Source organism: Physella acuta, unplaced genomic scaffold (genome assembly GCF_028476545.2).
Source record: "Physella acuta isolate Inbredline_101_S28 unplaced genomic scaffold, ASM2847654v3 ptg000931l, whole genome shotgun sequence".
In the NCBI taxonomy this organism is placed as follows: domain Eukaryota; kingdom Metazoa; phylum Mollusca; class Gastropoda; family Physidae; genus Physella; species Physella acuta.
In genome coordinates this window covers 189,836-204,303 of record NW_026732448.1, presented here as the reverse complement: position 1 = coordinate 204,303, position 14,468 = coordinate 189,836, and the positions used below count along the sequence as shown (strand labels likewise).

General features: G+C 37.1%; 1 protein-coding gene across 2 annotated transcripts in view; it reads right to left on the bottom strand.

The window, feature by feature from the left end:
* Positions 1 to 14,468, bottom strand: part of LOC131953574 (anti-sigma-I factor RsgI6-like) — a 51,378-nt gene that overhangs the window by 86 nt on the left and 36,824 nt on the right. Inside the window, exons 1-13 of one of the 2 annotated variants that reach the window (XM_059316806.1) lie at positions 14,048 to 14,255; positions 8,849 to 8,991; positions 8,574 to 8,669; positions 7,916 to 8,072; positions 7,412 to 7,457; positions 6,529 to 6,684; positions 4,654 to 4,709; positions 4,344 to 4,481; positions 3,645 to 3,816; positions 2,268 to 2,378; positions 1,802 to 1,893; positions 537 to 657; positions 129 to 345 (exon numbers count right to left, since the gene is read on the bottom strand). In XM_059316806.1, coding sequence (XP_059172789.1) covers positions 129 to 345; positions 537 to 657; positions 1,802 to 1,893; positions 2,268 to 2,378; positions 3,645 to 3,816; positions 4,344 to 4,481; positions 4,654 to 4,709; positions 6,529 to 6,684; positions 7,412 to 7,457; positions 7,916 to 8,072; positions 8,574 to 8,669; positions 8,849 to 8,991; positions 14,048 to 14,229 — 1,687 coding nt within the window. In that variant the 5' untranslated portion in view covers positions 14,230 to 14,255. Of the gene's footprint in view, positions 1 to 128; positions 346 to 536; positions 658 to 1,801; positions 1,894 to 2,267; positions 2,379 to 3,644; positions 3,817 to 4,343; positions 4,482 to 4,653; positions 4,710 to 6,528; positions 6,685 to 7,411; positions 7,458 to 7,915; positions 8,073 to 8,573; positions 8,670 to 8,848; positions 8,992 to 14,047; positions 14,256 to 14,468 lie in introns of those variants that run through there. The other variant, XM_059316807.1, reaches the window with a different exon arrangement.

Genomic DNA, 14,468 nt, shown 5'->3' with positions numbered 1-14,468 from the left:
TAGAGAAAAAAAAAATATAATAAAATTTAGTTATTCTCAACGAGTACCATAATAGCTCATAGGTTAAAAATACATACATCGAAGAGCCACCAAACAACCGATATCAGTCGAAAAACGTGTGTACTTACGGCCATCACCGGATATCGTGATGTTTAGAGTCTTGTCTGTTTTTCCTAGAGTAAAGGTTTGCGTTTGGATTGGTTTATCATGATATAACACCGTCAGGTCGTAAGTTCCTTGAAAGCCCTTGACATTGAAGGATGTTCCAGCCGACAAAGACCGGTTGACATGAGTGCTCCATTCTTCTTTGATCAGATGTAAATAACGCTCACCGGCTTTATCCAGCTGAAAAGTACAATGTAAGGGGAATAACCAAACAAAACCAATTACTCCACGACTTTCTTGATTACCTCCCATCATCAAAATTCGCGCGTTGTCAGTTAAGAATGAATTCAAGCAGTAATTATAATATAGATTCGAGTAATGAATACTTGCAATTAATGAAGGAGATGACACAAACGATAGAGACGAGTTACCGTAAAAGATGATCCGTGAACCAGAGCACGATCGTATACAACGTCATCGTCCCAGAAGCCCCAGAACAAAACCCCCTCAACTGATGGATGACTGAAGTACACCCGCAAAGCGTTTTCGTACCTACAACATAGCAAGGAAGTTATGTTGGGTTTGCTTTGGGATCGTGCGTGGATTATATTGTCTGAAAAACGTGTTAGGGGTGGGTTCTCATTTCTATCTAATGGGTAGGGTGTAATCATTTCTAAACAGCGAAACTGTGTGAGCAAGATGCATTTCATGTATTCGATGCGCTGAAATGGTTTGTAGGAACTTCAATGTAATTTATATATTTAGCAAAATAAATAATCCTGAATTGTATTGGATTTTTTTTTTTGCGGAGGGATGGCGGAAAGGGGTCAGGACCCCTAAAATGGAAATGTTATTTAACGTTATACGGGATCATTGTGTGTCGAAATGTCATATTTTTGTAATATTTTGGTAACAATAATAAAAAGATATAACAGAAATCTGTTGGGAAAAATACGCAGTCAATATAAAACAAGGTAATTAAAAAGTCTAGTGACAATTTTAGCGCAATTTCCTTATGTTATCTAAAAATAGCTCTGTCAAGAGCAGGGTTAGTAAAACCATTGGTTAGTTATTAAAACGTTTTTTATTAAATTTTTTTCAGTATTTTACATGTTTTATTTACAATAGAGTTACATGACTAAAAACCATTGCGCGCCTAGCTACCGAACGTGATGTCGCAGCCATTGAACGTGATGGCGCAGCTATTGAACGTGATGACGCGTGTGATGTGGTTGGATAAAAATGCCTACTAATTCGGTCCAAATTTTAATTAATTCAAAATTTTTTTTGTGACCGAACGAAAGGATATTTTTGAAAACTTTCTTCGGCAATATTGTTCTAAATTATGGCAGGAATCGATTGGTACATGTTTCAAGTTGCTAAGTGGTCTGGTTGCCGAAATATGGGCCAAAAACTGCATTTTTTCGAGTTTTTTTGGCTTTTCCGGGAAATCCATGAAAGAAACCCGGAATTTTTATGGCCTATGTTCATCCTCGTAACTTGCTTAACATAATTGCTTTTGGAACTAGTCCTCGATATTGCTTCGTTGAGGAGGAGATACGACTTAAAGCTGCGGACACAATTCATTCATCCATTCCTTCATCCATCCAGAAATGACGGGTTAATAAACTCAATTCTCCAGAATGGAAATTGCGCTAAAGAATGGAAATAGCGCTAAAAATAATCCCAAACTAACCAATCAGCGCGCGTGTTTTCATCATGTGCGGACAGATCCAGCTCTGTAATCCAGATGGGGAGTCCAGCAATGCCGAGCACATCCAGTCTGTGCTGAAACAACACACGACACACCATCTTCGTCACTCATTAACATTTAATTAATGCACTAATGCTACATTGATTTGGTGGAACCAGAGAATCCACATTTTAATTTTGACATGATGTTCTTAAAATAAAACAATAAATTAAAATTTCTTCCAGTCATCTCTTCGCCGCCCCGCCCTCCCCCCCCCCCCCCCCAAGAAAGCCTACCGCCTTCCCGAACGAAATGGAATTTATATAGAAAACATATACTTTTAACAGTGTCCAACCTCCCCCCCCCGGAAAATGTAGTCCCCCCGCCCCCCGAAAATATCATGTGCACCCCCGGAGAAAAAAAGTCTGGAAGAAACACTGACATTAACAATGTCAGTTAACGTGTTTACCTTCATCAACGTCACATCCGGTGCTGTGTAGTTACTGAAATGACTTTGAACGCCTACCCCACCCAAGCCAATGTTCGCTGACTTAAATTTTTGTATCATCGTCAAATAGGCCTGGTATAAAATATGTACACGATGTTAATGATCACAATACTGTTGAAATATTATACGGTAAAACCTTATATTATTAAGATGGCTGCTGTTTTATAATAGCAAATTTACTATCTCGAACAGGGTTGATAAAAACTAATTTCAGGATATTTAAATTGATTTAACCATCAATGGTGATCTATTATTCAATTATCTATAATATTTTATTAAAGTATACGAAAATATACTCATATTTAAAGATATATTCATTAATTCTCTCTCCCTCACATTACTAGTTTTGACAGAATTTACGACGCTAAACTAAGGTTTTACCAGAATATACATGGAGCTTATATATTATATAACATTGTTGATATTGGAATACAATACTGTTGATATGTATGGAGCTTATAATCACTTGATTTATTATCTTAAAACACCACGTGCTAAAGTACATTATAGGTCATTAGCTGACATGAAAGTATGACACGACGGTATATGTCACTAGATGACATCACTATATGACATGACAGTATCGGTCATTAGTTGACATCACAGGATGACATGACAGTATATGTCATTAGATAACTTCACTATATGACATGACAGTATCGGTCATCAGTTGACATCACATGATTGTTGTTATCAAAGGTTATTTGATCGCCACCCGACGCCCAGTGATGTAGGTGAAGCAGAGCACGCCTGTTGTCACGTTCACCGGAGGGACCTCGTGATGTACTCTACTGCAGCTGTTTTACCCGACAAAACAATTCTAAACCATTTTGAGGCTTCAAATTTACTCTAACAATCAATCATCGCTTCCCATTTTAATTTTTTGAACCGATTTTTCTCACTTCTAAGATTTGCCTAATTAGAACATTTTTATAAGAACAAAAAACTATCTAATGTTTAACGATTTAAAAAATATAAGAAAGATCTGTAACTTAGTAAAGATTTTCCCAAGCCAATTCAATCAGACAAACTAGGGGAGGCAACTAAAAAATTTGGTTTACGCACTAATATCTGTTACCCCTTCCAACTTCTTCTGTGGCATCGACATAAAAACGCGTAGTGTGATCCGTTCTATGCCTACAGGGGATTACCTTCCCTACCATGAGCCAAGTACCCATTAGAGCTGTGTGTGCTCAGGGACGTGCTAGTACTCGAGCCGCTCACTAAAATACGCGTCTTCAAACGTTAGTTGGTTGTCAAGGGAGGTAATAATGTTTAATAGTCTAGTCACTAGCACGATACTGCTGTAAGTAATATCAACATTGAAGTCGAACAAACCAGTGTGTGGCTCCCCTGTGCCACGACGTTATAGTCGTTGAGGAACAGCTTGGGTGAAGGGTCAGCTGCATGGACAGCCCTGTACATGTGCTGACTGTATGCCGGGTCGCCGGTTTTTGCTTCGAAAAAATTGCCGTGCAGTATTTCATTGTTGATATCCCAGTGGGCGAGTCTGTGGGACAGAGAGATGAAGTTACACAGGCAGTGGGTGGGTGTGGGGACGTTATTTTGCCTCAATTAAAATAAGCTTTTTAATTTTTCTATAGAGAAAAGGAGGCGTGGTTACACCCACTTATAGAAAAGCGCCCACGTTAAACTCCTTTATCATCGACGGGTGTCATTTTTTCCCCTATTCAGCCTGTTAATATCTAAACATTTAGGCTGATTAGATGGCATGTTCTTCTTGGGTCTACAATATATCGGAGTCTTATCGGAATTCGGAATAAAGTTAAAGTATGAGGATAACTTTTTGTGTTTGAGATAAATTGTGTGCAAGTTTTGTCCTTAGAAGATAAACAAAAAATCCCATGACTTCCTAATAGCCCTGCAAAATTAATATTGGTATCTACATTTTTAGAATCATTAGTACAAAACCTTAAAAAAATCGAAACCATTTTTGTGTGGCTGTTTTAGCTTGAAAAATCAATTAGAAGTAACTCTAACTTTACTAGTAAATACTAGATATAATTCATGACTTACTTCCCTTTGGTTATGCTGGTCATGTAACGAATACGCTCATCAACTGCGTCCTTCAACGCCTGTCCACTCAACGGCTTAACCCAACTCGGTTCTTTATCTGGCACGTCCCAAAACATGCAATGACCTCTGACTTGAATACTGTAATATTAAAAAAACAGGCTGAATTTTATATATCATTGATTTTATATGAGCAATATCGAAAAAAAAAACGAAAAAGATTGTAATGCATATAAAATAAGCCTATAATAACAACAATTTTTAAAATAGCAATGAATACTAAAGTAATTTATTTAAAAAAAAAAAAACCAACCCATTTTTAGCGAGTTCGTCAGTTGCAGCAAGAGCACGAGAATAATCGGGGTGATCCTGTACACAGATGTGTTGGTAGTTAGGTTTTACTTGGGGTCATAGTGGAACAACAATATGGCAGCATTGATACGACATTGACAGGGACAAGGCGTAGAATCAACATTGATACAACATTTACAGATCAAAGACTCAACATTTAAACAACATTGACAGGGCATAGAATCAACATTGACACAACATTGACAGGCATAGAATCAACATTGACACAACATTGACAGGGCATAGAATCAACATTGGCACAACATTGACAGGGCATAGAATCAACATTGACACAACATTGACACAACATTGACAGGGCATAGAATCAACATTGACGCAACATTGACAGGGCATAGAATCAACATTGACACAACATTGACAGGGCATAGAATCAACATTGATACAACATTGACACAACATTGATACAATATTCACAGAGCATTGACTTAATATTGCCACTACATTGACAGATGATCGACATAACATTGACATATCATTTTCTTTACATTGACCCGGCTCTCTAATTTGGTCTTTCAATATCTCAACATGTCTCACCTCACCCGTAACACCTCTTTGTACACACTTTTTAAAATCGTATTATAATCCCCAGTTTTTAAAAATCTAGACACTTACCGGAGTTCCCCTGTTAAATGTTCACTTGTATCTAGACACTTACCGGAGTTCCCCTGTTAAATGTCCACTTGTATCTAGACACTTACCGGAGTTCCCCTGTTAAATGTCCACTTGTATCTAATCACTTACCGGAGTTCCCCTGTTAAATGTCCACTTGTATCTAGACACTTACCGGAGTTCCCCTGTTAAATGTCCACTTGTATCTAGACACTTACCGGAGTTCCCCTGTTAAATGTCCACTTGTATCTAGACACTTACCGGAGTTCGCCTGTTAAATGTCCACTTGTATCTAGACACTTACCGGAGTTCCCCTGTTAAATGTCCACTTGTATCTAATCACTTACCGGAGTTCCCCTGTTAAATGTCCACTTGTATCTAGACACTTACCGGAGTTCCCCTGTTAAATGTCCACTTGTATCTAATCACTTACCGGAGTTCCCCTGTTAAATGTCCACGTGTATCTAGACACTTACCGGAGTTCCCCTGTTAAATGTCCACTTGTATCTAATCACTTACCGGAGTTCCCCTGTTAAATGTCCACTTGTATCTCTACACTTACCGGAGTTCCCCTGTTAAATGTCCACTTGTATCTAATCACTTACCGGAGTTCCCCTGTTAAATGTCCACTTGTATCTCTACACTTACCAGAGTTCCCCTATTAAATGTCCACTTGTATCTCTACACTTACCGGAGTTCCCCTGTCAAATGTCCACTTGTATCTAATCACTTACCGGAGTTCCCCTGTTAAATGTCCACTTGTATCTCTACACTTACCGGAGTTCCCCTGTCAAATGTCCACTTGTATCTCTACACTTACCGGAGTTCCCCTGTCAAATGTCCACTTGTATCTCTACACTTACCGGAGTTCCCCTGTCAAATGTCCACTTGTATCTCTACACTTACCGGAGTTCCCCTGTTAAATGTCCACTTGTATCTCTACACTTACCGGAGTTCCCCTGTTAAATGTCCACTTGTATCTAATCACTTACCGGAGTTCCCCTGTTAAATGTCCACTTGTATCTCTACACTTACCGGAGTTCCCCTGTTAAATGTCCACTTGTATCTCTACACTTACCGGAGTTCCCCTGTTAAATGTCCACTTGTATCTAATCACTTACCGGAGTTCCCCTGTTAAATGTCCACTTGTATCTCTACACTTACCGGAGTTCCCCTGTTAAATGTCCACTTGTATCTCTACACTTACCGGAGTTCCCCTGTTAAATGTCCACTTGTAGTCCTGAAGGACAGCCCAGTTAAACATGTAGTAGGCGATATCACGATAGCGCTGGTGAGTGCTGCTTAGAAGGTGGTCTGGGCGTAGCAAGGATCCGAACCCGAACAAATGTTTTCTGTGATCAATCTGTGAAATTCAATTCTCTTTATTCTCCACTAACTTCTACAACTATTACGTCATGGCGAGAAACTAATTTTTTTTGTATTGATATTATGTTAAATTCATTATCGTTTTTTTTTTAAATCCTGTTATGGTCATTTAACTTTTATAGGAACAACTATACAAATAAATCAATTTGTTGTGTTTATCGTCCGGCTCTTATTACGTGACTATCCCTTACTAAAACACGCGTACAATTACTTAAATTTAAAAGGACGAAGATACGCTTACATTTAGTATTACAGTCGACTAACAGACTCAATTAATGCCTAAAAATGACAAACATACACTTCGACTAATGCAGTGGTTCTCAACATTTTTGGAGGTACTGAACCCCACCAGTTTCATATCCGCATTTACCGAACCCTTATTAGTATTTCACCAATGGTGAGGGGTTTATCCTGATTTACGATCAGATAAGTAACTTCTTACATATATATGAGGAACGATTTGTTGTTGTGTACAAATCTATTAAATAGTTTTTCATCGAATCTAGCTCTCTCCACATTTAATTCAGCATTGTGTTCTTGTATTTTCCATCTCCGTGCAGCTTAAGGAAGTGTTTTTTTTTAGAAATGTCCTTAGCTGCGTCTTGCTGTCTGCTGTTGGCTGTTGTATCCTGTCAAATCTTACCCCTAACCATCCACTCACCTGATCAAATCTTACCTCTAACCATCCACTCACGAATATTTACCTTAACTTTGATATCACTGGCACTAAACTTAGGGTCAACGTGAAAACTGTTGAGGAAATTACGATTTTATTATTATTATTATTATTATTATTATTATTATTATTATATATATATATATATATATATATATATATATATATATATATATATATATATATATATATATATATATATATATATATATATATATAATTGTACAATATAATAACTCTGAGGGTTAATGACGTGTTTTGTTAATATCTTTAAATTTTATCGCTAATGCTAAAACTAATAAAATGTTGAAATTATTCTATTTACACCCTTTATGTAACATCACATTTAAATTATACAACAATGCAACCGATGTTTATTTAAAGGTAAAATATGCGTGCTATTTTATCCATAAATTACGCAATAAATAAATACATAAATAAATAACGATTTACACTTACGGAAGCAACAATTAGAATACTGCCACATCTCTTATTACAAAAACACCCACAAGCTTGCCATGAGGCGACTTACTTGAAATGTATGTTACTCTTTCTGAATTCTTCAATCTTGGCGTTAGCGGCCGCCTTCCACCCCGAGTTGTACTCCAGTTCCTTTAAAGACGCGTCGTCTATGTAGAACTCAACACTGGTAGCGATACCTTCTAGGTACACCCTGGCCTGACTATAAGCTACAACATTAAAACACGATACTATCATGATGAGTAACAAAGGAAATGGCGTTAACATACAAATGTTAAACCATTGCCAGATAAATAACATATGACATCATGTATGTTACACGGTACATGTTCATCAGATTATAACGGGTGTTCAATAGATTACGTAACTTATCTGGGGGAAGGAAAGTCTGGATTATGTTACGATGATCTATATTATATATATATATATATATATATATATATATATATATATATATATATATATATATATATATATATATATATATATATATATATATATATATTGTATATATATATATTGTATATATATATATTGTATATATATATATATATATATATATATATATATATATATATATATATATATATATATATATATATATATATATATATACATTTTTTGTAACATTTAATTTTTTTTTAATTAATTAGTAACTTAAAAACGTATTTAACATTGAGTGTGTGAAACCCGTGAATAGAGAGACTCACCATGATTTGGTATGTGAAAATTTCCTCCAACGTTAACCCATCCATCGGCAGGGGTAATGTAAGGATGGTTGGCCACTCTGATGTATTCGTCTTGGCCTAGTGTCAATAGATAAAAATCATACTCGTACACCGGCACTAACACATTCAACGTTTAACAATTATCGTATCACAATTGCTAGTCAAACTATGTTAGAATTTGGTCTGTTTCTAGAATACCCTACGGTCAGTTGCACGAGTTGATGAAAGTGGTGTGAGTGAAACAAGATGTTGTTTACCGTTGTCTGACCGTTTGAGGGCAACAGTAACTTTAGCCTCTTGTGTGGGGGACCCCGTGGCCAGTCTCAAGAAAACGTGGAAGGTGTAGCGGGTGTCGGGGTGGGCCTGGAAGTTCTGCGACGGTCCCTGGTTGACGTTGGTTCTGATTTATTAAAAGATGCGTTAATAGGACTGGTAAGTAGGTCACCAACCAGTTCTATGGCTCATTCAGGTTTTATTGAGCCGAAGAACTGGTTAGTGACCTACTTACCAGCCCTATTACTGATGATTCATTAAAAGATACGTTAATTACTGATGATTCAGTGCGACGCTGCGCTAATTACTGCTGATTCATTAAAAGATGCGTTAATTACTGATGATTCATTAACAGATGCGTTAATTACTGATGATTCAGTATGACACTGCGTTAATTACTGATGATTCATTAACAGATGCGTTAATTACTGATGATTGAGTATGACAATGCGTCAATAACTGACGATTCAGTATGAAAATGCGTGAATTACTAATGACTCATTATGAAAATGAGTTAATTACTAATGATTCATTAAAAACTGCGTTAATTACTGATAAGGTACAACTGTTTTCGGTTTTCGTGGTACTTTTTTGTTAGTGGTTTAACTTTCTTTGTAGACCGTTCATTGTTGCCCTAGGTCACAAGATTAACATGTGGACAGTTCATTGATGCCCTAGGTCGCATGATAGATGAATATGTGGACCGTTCATTGTTGCCCTAGGTCAGTAGTATATTAGGTCCCTTTTGGTTAGCATTTTTGGCGGAGCAGGAGGGGGAGATGTACAATGACATATAGCAAAATACTCGGGAGCAGGGAAGGGTGAAGGGACAATGACATATAGTAAAATACTCCCAGCCTGGCGCATCGCAGGGTGAGGTGGAGGGGGAGCCTGGGACAACGACATATAGTAAAATACTACGACAACTGGCGTTGGCGGAGCAGGAGGGTGGCGCAGCCTGGGACAATGAGATATAGTAAAATACTCACCCGCCTGGGTGAGCCTGGCGCAGAGGCTGGGTGAGGGTGGGTGCAGCCTGGGACAATGAGATATAGTAAAATACTCCCCCACCCTAGGGTGGCGGAGCAGGAGGGGTGACGTAATCTCCGTTGACCTTGTGACGTAATCAGTGACATTATGACGTAATCATTGACCTAGTTACGTAATCATTGACCTAGTTACGTAATCATTGACCTAGTTACGTAATTTTAACGAGTTTTTTTAAAATTAGTTTTAATGAGTTTTTAAAATTTTAATTAATTTTTGACCTAGTTACGTAATTTTAATGTGTTTTTTAATTAGTTTTAATGAGTTTTAAAAATTTTTAATTAATTTTTTATTAACGAGTTACGTAATTTTAATGCGTTTTTTAATTAGTTTTAATGAGTTTTTAAATTTTTAATTAATTTTTATTATCGAGTTACGTAATTTAATTACTTTGATTGTATTTTTATTTTGTTTAATTTGTTTGTTTACTTGTTGTTTAATTTAATTACTTTGTTTATATTGTGTAATTTTTATTAACGAGTTACGTAATTTGATTATTTGTTTACTTTTTAATTATTTTTATTTTGTTTATTTTTAATTTTATTTTATTTTATAATTAGTTAAATTATTATTAACTAGTTACGTAATTTGATTTTAATTACTTTTGTTTATTTATTTATTTGATATATTTCTTTTCTTTGTTGTTTAATTTGTTGGTTTGTTTATTTGATTGTATGTATGTTTAATAGTAAACGGATAGGGGTGTTGGTGGATGAGAGGGGGAGTAATGATGGGGTTTGAGGGTAGGGGTGCGTTAGCGTGTACTTTGTGAATAACATCCATTAACCAGACATGTAACACCTGTTACGTATTGATCGCACCCACTGGGCCATCACAGCATGATGTCCCACCTAATTAAATTTTTGTTATGTAATGAATTATGTATAAGTAAACTTTCTTAAAAATTAAAGAAGTTCAAGTCAAAAAGAAGTTTGATGAAAACTGTAATACTAAAGCGAACATGGGAAGGTAATCTGCTGCAAGACTAAGATATATATTCGTCTTCCTTCTAGGTTCATTGCCTTTTTTGGTTGAGGTTAAACATCGCCATGTTTTCAAATATCGCGATGGACGTCACGTTCTCTCCCCTCTTACCTAGTAATCGCTTCCTCTACCTATTGTTTACAACACGCTTACAAAGAAAAAATATCCCACCCCTCTACTTGAGACATAAAATACAAAAGTGTATTGTGCCTTGTCGTCACAGGAAACAAAAAACGGTGGCGTCTAATGTTGTTAACCCTTGTCTTCCTAAATTATTTTTTAACTTGTTAAAGAAATTGAATGTTTAGTTAAGGATTCTGACGCGAGTTTTTTCACAAGGGACGCTACTCGTGGCTGTAAACAAGGCTGTTCTAATTTTAGAACAGTTGTCTTTCCTCTCGTTTCTCTATTAGGGAAGACATGTGGGGAAGACACGCGACACGTCTTTTAAAATGTAAACAAACGTGCACGAGGTGCACTTAAAATAAACCCCGCTGCGAAAATGACAACGGCATGGCGACACTTTTTGGAAAACACGCTTTCATGTAAATAAAATAAGGATCGCTTTTGTTGTCACCATGATAATGTATACCTATAAGTTCTCTCCGCCTTTACCGACCTAGTATGAATTTCGCGCGCGCGCGCATGTGTGTGTGTGTGTGTGTGTGTGTGTGTATGTGTGTGTGTGTACGTGTGTATGTGTGTGTGTGTGTGTGTGTGTGTACATGTATCTCAAAAAAGTGTATCATGTCAACACCTGGGCAACAAGTCATAGTCAAAAAGACCTAATTCATTACAGATCTATAGGAAATCCCTCTTTACATGTACTTACGTTAGGGGGAGTAAACTCATTTGAATAAAAAAACGTATTAAAATATATAGAGTTATAGAACCTTAAAGTTAACAGATGATGAAAAAAAAAAAAAATAAAAAAATTAAAATTAAAATCCACCTCACTTAGGTGGTGGAATCTTTTACTATATATCCTTTACTCCAAACAAATTTAGCACCACCTTACCACCACCTTACCACCACCTTACCACCACCTTACCACCACCTTACCACCACCTTACCACCACCACCACCTTACCACCACCTTACCACCACCTTACCACCACCTTACCACCACCACCTTACCACCACCTTACCACCACCTTACCACCACCTTACCACCACCTTACCACCACCACCTTACCACCACCTTACCACCACCTTACCACCACCTTACCACCACCACCTTACCACCACCTTACCACCACCTTACCACCACCTTACCACTACCACCTTACCACCACCACCTTACCACCACCCGCCTGCTTACACCCCTCACCCATGTTACTATAAGCGACTATGTATTGAACATTTGTTAAATTTATCTGGCTCAGTGTGGTCAAATGGTGGTCAGATCAAAAGAAAATCGGAACGGTCATACAAAAACGTAATTACTTTTCCAGACTTGTAAAAAACATGTCTACCCCGCATACCTCACGTACCAACGCACCAAGTCGCCCTGTCGCCAATTAAAAAACACGAACCTACCGAGACTTTGTTTCGTCTCAAACCTGACTTAACGGTGGTTGAAAGAAAATTCCAACCCTTAAATATATTTTGTTTTCGCTGACCCTCGCTATAAGCGAATAGTTACAACCAATGTCCTTACTCAGCGTAATTACAGCACCAGCTGTTACCTGCTGGCTTCGCAGAGCTGACATATCGATCGGGGAAAAATCAATTAAAGTGGTAACAGATGTTCCCACACTTAACGCGTAGAGGGACTTAATGTACGTCGTTAATCATCATGACCTATCAAACCGCTCGGGGGAAACTCGGTGAAGCATAACAAAAATTTAATTAGGTGGGACATCATGCTGTGATGGCCCAGTGGGTGCGATCAATACGTAACAGGTGTTACATGTCTGGTTAATGGATGTTATTCACAAAGTACACGCTAACGCACCCCTACCCTCAAACCCCATCATTACTCCCCCTCTCATCCACCAACACCCCTATCCGTTTACTATTAAACATACATACAATCAAATGAACAGTGTCTTTTATTTTAAATACCATACATCAAAGAAAAGAAATATATCAAATAAATAAATAAACAAAAGTAATTAAAATCAAATTACGTAACTAGTTAATAATAATTTAACTAATTATAAAATAAAATTAAATTAAAAATAAACAAAATAAAAATAATTAAAAAGTAAACAAATAATCAAATTACGTAACTCGTTAATAAAAATTACACAATATAAACAAAGTAATTAAATTAAACAACAAGTAAACAAACAAATTAAACAAAATAAAAATACAATCAAAGTAATTAAATTACGTAACTCGATAATAAAAATTAATTAAAAATTTAAAAACTCATTAAAACTAATTAAAAACGCATTAAAATTACGTAAATCGTTAATAAAAAATTAATTAAAATTTTTAAAACTCATTAAAACTAATTAAAAAACACATTAAAATTACGTAACTAGGTCAAAAATTAATTAAAATTTTAAAAACTCATTAAAACTAATTTAAAAAACTCGTTAAAATTACGTAACTAGGTCAATGATTACGTAACTAGGTCAATGATTACGTCATAATGTCACTGATTACGTCACAAGGTCAACGGAGATTACGTCACCCCTCCTGCTCCGCCACCCTAGGGTAGGGGAGTATTTTACTATATCTCATTGTCCCAGGCTGCACCCACCCTCACCCAGCCTCTGCGCCAGGCTCACCCAGGCGGGTGAGTATTTTACTATATCTCATTGTCCCAGGCTGCGCCACCCTCCTGCTCCGCCAACGCCAGTTGTCGTAGTATTTTACTATATGTCGTTGTCCCAGGCTCCCCCTCCACCTCACCCTGCGATGCGCCAGGCTGGGAGTATTTTACTATATGTCATTGTCCCTTCACCCTTCCCTGCTCCCGAGTATTTTGCTATATGTCATTGTACATCTCCCCCTCCTGCTCCGCCAAAAATGCTAACCAAAAGGGACCTAATATACTACTTAGGTCACAAGATTACCATGTGGACAGTTCATTGTTGCCCTAGGTCACACGATAGCTAGATTACCATGTATACCATTTAAGTAACGTGTAAACGATCTTAGACCTACTGACCAAACCCAAATGTAAAATTCCATCTCACCTGCCCGAGCACCTGACAGCGGCCACACCCCCGTGAACGTGGGTGGTGTCGGTCGTCATTAGGAACCCACTGCTGTGCCAACCGTTGATTCCATTCTCAAAGCCCGGGTTTAGCAGCAGTTCTGGCCCACCAAACACAGAACGGAGCCCCAGTAAAAGGGCGACTAAACCAAGTGGAGACATGCTTGAAATTGTACTAGAGTGCTCTACTCCTGACACATTTATAAAGCTTTAAACTGCTTTATCTTCTTGCTTTTTGTTTTCGCTTTTTGTTTCCTCTTATCTTTACTGCATATTTTTTTTTTATTCCATGACACACATTTAACAGAAAAAGATTATGAAGTGGTTTAATTTTTACTTGGACTGACTTCTCAACACCCAAATTGTAACAATATGACTTCGGGAAAAATTTACGTTACAAA